Below are 8,119 nucleotides of genomic sequence, written 5' to 3'. Positions count from 1 at the left end.
CCCCCACACATAATGGTTAGTGCAGCAAGATCACTAATCAGCTTAAGAAGACCATAATGGCATGGTGGCAGCTACCAGTCCGTCATTACAGGATGCTGAAATCCATTAGTACTGTGTGGTACAAGACTGTGAATCAGCAAAGCACTCAAACTTGGGAATAACGCTTCTTTATTTCATACTGGAGTTCAAGAACACTACACTTCAAAGAAGCAGCATGCTAAAGCTATGCTCACAGACTACACCGTAAGCATCTATCAGACGGCAAGTTTCGTAGTCAGGCGAAAGATAATACATGCACTATACATAACAAAATGCTAAATTCAGGTAATGACATCTCACCATAGAGTTTCTCACTATAACACCTAGAGGAAAATCTGGTGCCACCGTCTATGGGAGTTTCCTAGGGCGCGTTGTGCCATCATGGGAATGACGGTATATGCATCTGAGGCTTGTGTTGACTGGTGTGGTAAGAGGCGTCGGCTAAAACGTGGATATGGCTACACAAATAACGCATTCTTAAAGTAAGATCTTCATAAAATGTATCCATTCATGCATATTACATCTTCCAGTGAAGTTTACTCACCTACAATGCATAACCAAGCGAAGAAAAGCAAGAAGAGACGACAAACTGTTCCAAAGCGAGCACGAATCTCGTCGTCTCTCCTCCACCTTAAGCAGCCCGACAATACTGTTTACGTTTCATATAATTGTATATGCAACAAGTTCTCATAGTTAAAAAAAACATGTTATTTGTGTAATAATAAAGCTAAAACAGCTTTTTACATGGTGTTTTAGAAGAAGATTAATCATTGTGACAGATGGAACGGTGTTTGCCTGCTCTCCGAGAACGATGTCAATCTGAAGTCGCAATATACCGGCATTCCCATGCATACCACAGCGCAGCAGCACCAGATTTCCCTCTAGGCAATATAGTGCGAAACTATGCATCTCACAAGACAAAGCCACCTGTGGGAAAGTAAATATTCCAACTTCATGTGTTTGCACTGTGTCTGTTTCCTATCTACTAAAATGCCTGCTAACACAAGTTTACAACTATGAACAATTATGTTGGTCATCCTTTCTCGCATGTGTTTCCTGCCATGTTTCAAATTACGTAACTGAGGACGAAATTTTTCGACTACATATTCTGTAGTTGGAAAATGCAATCACTAGATACTCAATATCACAAATGTCTGCCCAGATAAATTAGTTGAGGTTTACATATTCAACATCTATTAAGGGAATTTCTAACAACAGATGGTGTCAAAGTAAAGAAGAAACCTACATGCTGTGAACAATTTTCACATTGTCATTTTGTGTACTTATACGATGCACACATCATAAATAGTAGAATAGCTTTCGTCGTAGCTGTGCTTCATGATCACATTGTCATCTGAAGCTTTTAGTTTAGTGAATCATATTCACATTGTCATTTTGTGTACTTCAAATATGTACATTGTCAATGTGAAATGTAGAGTAAAAAAAAGCAAGATAGCTTGGTGTCATGGCTGTGTTTCACGCGTGCATTGTAATTTAAATGCTGCATTTATGAGACCTTTAAAGTGGCAGAACATAGCCGACTCTTCCTGCAAACCAGAGTTATGCGCACTAAGCAACATGCATATGTTTGAGTGGCCCCACACAGCACCTTTCTTGCAATAAACAAGTGTGCATTTGGACTGCCGACATACATTCTTGCCATTGTGGCAAGTGTGTGTGTGTGTGTGTGCTTTCCCTCGGAACTGTGCTTCTTCCCTTGCCCCTCAAAGCAGTGTTCACAGTTACTTCTTCACACCTGCCAACATGTGAACTTTAAACTTGTAAATATCTTGCAAACACAAATATAAAATGTGCTCTATTTTGTATGCACGGTGTCTAGCAAAAGTGCTGTTCCCAAGTTCTCCTGTGTTTCCAGGTTTCCCTCATCGGTTTGTGCTAAATTCTTGTTACTAAAGTAGCGCTCTCCATGATGTACTATTAAGCTAGAAGAACACAGAATTTCTGGAATAGCACTAAGGTAAACTAATCAGAGGATTTAAAGAATGGGGCTATGCAATCTTGAAGAGTGTTCCCTTCTTTGCACATTCATGCTAAGCAATAGGTACATGAAAGAAGAATTATAGAACTGTGAGGGGATGCCAACACGCAATTTTGTAAATTGGCCATATCCTCAGTTGCCCTAACACAGTTCATTTCTTTACAGATTTGCCCAAGAGATCCTGATCATTTCAAGGTACCCAAGATACCTAATAATACTGGGTTTTGCCTTTTGTCCAAGCTGCTAGACACCCTGTATACATTTCTGACAGCAGCTTTCTGTAGTATGGGTAAATTACTGCAACTGCTGCTGTAGGCTCTGCTGTCGTTCTATGCCACAACTTTTTCTTATAGTAATATGGTATTCATAAGCCTATGTCATGGTGAAACAACTTTTTCTTGTGCTTCACATGAGCCGAGCCCCTTTCGCTAGCAGTGTCTCTAATATACTTGCTGCTTGTAACACTAGCTTGATTCACACACTACGACATGCATGTAACGCATTCATATACCAGTGAAGATGTTTGTGTACATATGCTAAAAAGACTCGTGCTCTGAATGCAGAGCTGCACATGGAGATAGTTCCATGTGCACACCACACAACTCTAATATATTAAGTGCTTCCACTTGCCGTCTGATAGGGGCACTTATGCATAACAAAATGTCTATATATACTCCACAACAACTCGCTACTATACTACCATCTACCCACTTACATAAAAAGACAAGTATATACAGACTGCACACACCCTTCATTTCAAACACCCAAGCTGTTGGGTATAGAATGAAGTGCCTGCCCACAGTCAGCTCCAAAGGTATCGTTTTGCAAAAATTTTGAGCTAGTTTGAAATTTCTACAAGAATGATAAGATTTATAGGAAAAGGCAAGTCCACTAGTCAAAATGTTGGTTCCCACTTTTACCTTGTTCTCGTTCTGCTCAAGCTTTATTAGAGTAATAGCTAAGTGCCCACTGGCTAGGACCAAGTCATGTAAGAAGCAGGTCGCAGTAGTTGCAGCACATTTTTCTATGCTGATGGAATAGCATGCTTGACAGTGGCATTTGTGTCTGCCAGATGGCAATGAGCACCACTTGTTTCTTGCTTTATCCAAAATTTCATCAACATAAGTGCTTAATTTGCACCCACTAAGTTGACTTCTGACACTGAGCAGTCATTGTGCACGATTGTACTGAACACCACCTTGTGTAAATCAAAATAACTTTGCTGTGTTTGAAGTAATGTTCCATGCTTTGAAACTCCATCAGATATCTAAAGGGATAAAATGCCCTATGGGATTATTTTTATAACATTACAAGAATTGCTAAATCAAATATTGAAATGCTGGAGCTGCCGTTACAGGCTTATATACAGTCCTATAGTAGTAAGGGTGAGGAGATGGGTGAAGAAGACCCTGTACAGTACCTGTCAGGTATCCCAAAATGACACATGTGCCCAATAGACTATTGCACTAGCTTTAAAGACAGTAACTGCATAATACTGGAGCCTTATGACCAACTGCTATGTGATATAAAAGACTACAGTGCAGCCCCGTCATGGATACACCGTGCAGTATGCACTTGTTGCTAACAAGTTTTTCTATGCAACCAACAGATCTTCGTGACGACGATGAGGTGATACCTATTGGGGCATATTCACCGAAGTGTAGTCCACTGTAATCCAGAAGTGTTCGAAGGGTAATCCCAGGTAATCCAAAGAAATGCGGCGTTCATTATTCCTTTGATGCTGGCATAACACCAGCCAGAGAAATGGTAATCCATGTGGGGAGATTCACTCTGGCGTCACTGAATTCTCTCACACACACACACATATGCACCGAAGTGTATCCAAAGGGCTTCATCCATATGTGACACAGGCCAACACCACCTTTCACTCAGACACACAAGGTTTCATTATCCAGATCATAGAATTTTGGGTTTGGTTATCCAAAAAGTGAAGAATCCGTGTATCCAAATGAGAGCAATCCTGCAGCATTGGTCCAGTAATCCAATAATCCAATGGGTAAGCACAAACACTGCACTGTCACACAGGCACACGCACCAAACCCAAAAGATGGGCTGCCTTCACTGAAACCGGCACATCCGAGGCTAGAAGACTAGAAACATGCCCCACAGAATTTGTGATCTGCCAGAGCAAAAGTTGGCCACCAGGCACTGCCAACAAGCTCACACTCTGTGGAGGCTATTGTTGGTGGAGTTACGTGGAGGCACATTCTTGATGACTATTTTGGTGTGAAATGCATTAGGATCTGGGTTGATGCAAGTCAAGTTGGCACCCTTGAGAAAGCTCTTGCTGTTGCCACGATGGTGGTGGTGGTGGTGATGGTGTGACGAAGAAGAAGATGGCTGTGCAGCTGGCAGCTTGTGGAAGAGAGGCGTAGAGGTAGGAGGACTGTATGCCGTCGTCGGAGGAGGGGAAGGCCGCTTAGCCACTAGTGGCAAGGGCTGCATGATTGAGGGCAGAGGAAGGGGAGGCCTGCCTCTTGGACGACGAGGTGGCTCTTGGGGAATGGCAGCAGTAGCACCACGGTGGGATACTGACAGATCAAGTGGCCGTGTGTCTTCGTCACTGCGTGGCAGGTTTGGGGGCAGCGAGGTGCAAGGTGGGGTCCTAGGGTGGGCAGGCGGTGGTGGCGGTGGCTTCCTTGGGCTGGGCACAGCCTTAGGCATGTTGTGCTTAGCTGGTTCTGGAAGAGATGCGCCGCCTTCAGATCTCTGTAGAGGAGAGCTGATGGACTTTCTGCACACAGCATCCACCTCCACGGCATCGTCGCAGCCATCCAGTTTGAGCTTTTTATTGGGGCTGCCATCCTCTGGTGGAGACCGGCACCACTGAACCCGTTTCTCCACTTTTTCAGGCGACTTGCGCTTTGACTGATGGTGCCTGTCAACGTCACGTTGCTCCTTACGTTTGGACTTCTTTCCAGAAGGGGGTGATGACCTATCCTGTCCATTGTGGGGGGGCGATAGGGCCTGACCCAGAGTTGGTGGCACCTCCTTGGTGTGTATCAAGATCTTGTGACTATTCTTGTCCAGGGTGCTTATGGTGATCTTTGGCAATGGCGGTGGTGACTGAGCCTCTGCTGGTGGCTCCGATGCCTTCTGCCTCTGTGGGGACGTTGACTGCACCAGGGCTATGGCCTTTGGGCTACCTGGAGCTGTAGATTCCTCCTCTGCAGTAGTTTTCCTGCACAAAAGCATTCAACATCAGTCAGTGTGGCAAAACCTAGCCATCAGAGAGCAAATCTCTACTTGTCGGTGCCAAGTTGTTGCATGCACACTGCCAACAAGCCGCGCATACATGGCACAAAGCATCACACACATATTTCCGACTTCTTTTAGAACTTGTTTGCAGTGAACCAAGAAAGAACACTAACAACCAAGAACACTAACATTTCAGAGACATGGAAACTAGTACGGGAACACGGTGCTGCACTGCACAGCTTCTGCATTGTTTCTTGCCTGTGCATGTTACATGGATGTCATAAATGCTCTTCAAAAGAATGAGAAAGGTAACTGAACAACTGCAATCACATCTCACATTTCAGGGGTTTCCAATGCATGATGCTCAGCAGCAGGTACGACAGTAGCGATGGGAGGCTCAGCAGCAGGTACAACAGTAGTATTAGGTTCCCTAGGCTCCTCTGGCTGGGGCACACTGCTGGGAACGGCACCAGCAGGTTCAGATGGTGACTTCGTGGTTAGCTTGTTCACCTGTTCTGGAGTACGAGGAGGTGGCATAGAGACTTGACTGTCCTCTGCAGGCTTCAGCAATGCAGGTTTGTTTTCTGCTGGTTTCTTGACAATTTCTTTTTCTTGGTTGTCGTTGGCTCCATTTGCAGCAGTCTGTTCAACTTCGCTAGTTGTGTTGAGAGAAGGTACTGCGACAGCAGAAGGCTTTGGAGGCACCTTGCATATCCGAAAAGAGAGGCGCAAAGGGCAATCCTGCGGAGAAGTGCAAATGATTTGCTTAGTCAATTGTGTACCCATCTCAGCTGTCTACCAGAATACATACTTATAAAAACACTAATACTCGATACATCACATTCGGCTTGCATAAAAATTTTTGCCAGGTAAAACATTCATGCTGAGAGTATCAGGTCAGTGGAAACTTGCACCCCCATCTCAGTTGTTTGGTTTCAGCATATTTATTGTCACTAACAAATTGTGACGAGTGCAAAAACATCTTACCCTCTTCCATACGTAGATATATGCAACGTCCATCAAAGTAAAATCATGAGATAGCACGTCATCCATGTGAAGAATGTCGACCTGCAAAAAAGATGACACAGCTCAACATATAAAAGAGAACAGAAAGATACTGTCAACAAATGAGAAGCACAGTTACTAAAATGTAACTCTAGGTCACCCTCATCAAAGAATTCGGTAGTGTGTGTTGAGTGAGCCTGACAACTCTGAATGAGATCAATTGCCTTGGCTTGTACATATGGGACAGCGGGGCCTTGGCTAGCCAATTAGCAAGAGCGCGGGTTCTGTTATCCACTCTATTTCAACACGCAGTCTGGATTGGTGTCAGGGTCGAAACGCAGCAATTTGAACCCCCCCCCCCTGCAGGCGGCATTAGTCGCGCGCAAGAAGTCCAGATGGCGCCAGCTCCCCGTCAGCCCGTCGCTTTTCCGTTTTGGACCTCGCACTTGCGCCTGCAGCGCCAAGGCGCTTAACAGCCGTCTTCTAGTGCAACAACATGCGAACGACCGCAGCTCGAATCTTGGCGCCATCGGGCCGCGACACGAAAACGCAGCCTTTATTTTCCACAACGGCGACGTAGGCCAACGCCGTGTGGAAGAAAAGCGTGCGCGCGGCGCCCGACGCGAATGCGTCCGAAGCTCGTCGCTGCGCGCTTGGTCGGCCGCTGCATGAAAGGGCTGGGAATAAAAGCGCTAGCCCACGCACAACGGCGCAAGAAAGGCGAGCGAGCCATGCGCACCGTCCAAACTGCCCAGAAAAGGGGGGAAAAAAAGAAAGAATCGTTGGGCGGAGGGGGGGGCACGAAAAGCCGGGTTGTCGTGGGGGGGATTCGGAAAAGGCGCGACGGGGGCCCCCGCGAGGGAGGGGCTTTGGGGCAGCACCGGTTCTGGCGGCGCGAGGGGTGGTTGCCATTCGGTCCACGGCGGCACACACGGGGCAAGTGGCGGCGCAGGTGGAGGAAGCACATGCGAGCGCGCGGGCCCGGCGGCGGCCGGCCGAGTCCACGCCTCCGAGGTGCCATATCGGAAGCGGCCCGCCGCCGATCGTGACCGGTCTGTGCGTGCGTGTCGTGATGCGCGCGAGAGGAGAGCGGGGAGGCCCGCGCCTGAAACCTGCCCCGGCCGGGCCGCCGCGCGAAAGAAGACGGCAGCCATTGTGTCGAAGGCAGGAGAATGGATGTAGGGAGAGAGAGAGAGGAAGAGACGAAGGGGGGAGAAAATAAAGAGTGGCAAAGAAAGAAAAAAAAAAAAAAGGAAAGAAGCATGGGCGACCGACCGGGACGACGATGCTGGAGCCGCCAGCGAAACGATCTGTGTGCGTGCGTGTGCGTGCGCGCGAGCTCTGCTGCAACAGCGGTTGGAGTGCCGCAGCCGCGTCGACCGAGTGAGCGCACGCATGGCTGACCGGTCATCGCTGCTGCTTGCCTTCCGTTCTTTGACGCGCGGCGAGGAGAACAGTCGTTCAAAAGGGCGAAGCTTCCCGCCAGCCCAAATGCGCGCTCGCGTTGACCTTCTATACTCCCGGCAGTGACGACGCGTCGCTGGTAAAAGAAAGAATTGTTGCAGCCCACCTGCTTTCTTTAGCTTTTTCTTTTTTCATGCTATCCAACAGCGCTGTCAAAAAACGTACAAACAGTGCGGAAAGCGCTAAGGCAAACGGTCGAGCGTATGCTAAACAAAAGACTATAGCATGCGTTTTCTGAGGGCTGATAGCGCTTCCGATAACTTTCTTGAGTTCACCATTTCAAAAGGTTCCTTGTTTAATAAGCATAACGCCCTCAATTGCACTAATAACCTTTCCTCGCGGCCCGGTGAGCTTCCAGGCCGTTGAAACAAGTACCTCGCTATGCTGCCACAA

At 47.1% G+C, this 8,119-nt stretch overlaps 1 protein-coding gene across 2 annotated transcripts in view; it reads right to left on the bottom strand.

Moving 5' to 3' along the window:
* Positions 1 to 151: 151 nt before the first annotated feature.
* LOC126542399 (uncharacterized) overlaps positions 152 to 8,119 on the bottom strand; it is a 65,307-nt gene continuing 57,339 nt past the window's right edge. For both annotated transcript variants that reach the window (XM_050189455.3, XM_055077228.2), the window contains 3 exons: positions 6,245 to 6,325; positions 5,595 to 5,998; positions 152 to 5,240 (listed from right to left, as the gene is read on the bottom strand). In XM_050189455.3, the coding sequence (XP_050045412.1) occupies positions 4,220 to 5,240; positions 5,595 to 5,998; positions 6,245 to 6,325 (1,506 nt within the window). In that variant the 3' untranslated portion in view covers positions 152 to 4,219. The remainder of the gene's footprint in view (positions 5,241 to 5,594; positions 5,999 to 6,244; positions 6,326 to 8,119) is intronic.

This window comes from Dermacentor andersoni, chromosome 2, assembly GCF_023375885.2.
Source record: "Dermacentor andersoni chromosome 2, qqDerAnde1_hic_scaffold, whole genome shotgun sequence".
NCBI classification, from domain to species: domain Eukaryota; kingdom Metazoa; phylum Arthropoda; class Arachnida; order Ixodida; family Ixodidae; genus Dermacentor; species Dermacentor andersoni.
Note: the sequence above shows the minus strand (reverse complement) of the source record. Positions and strands in the feature narration are given on the sequence as shown.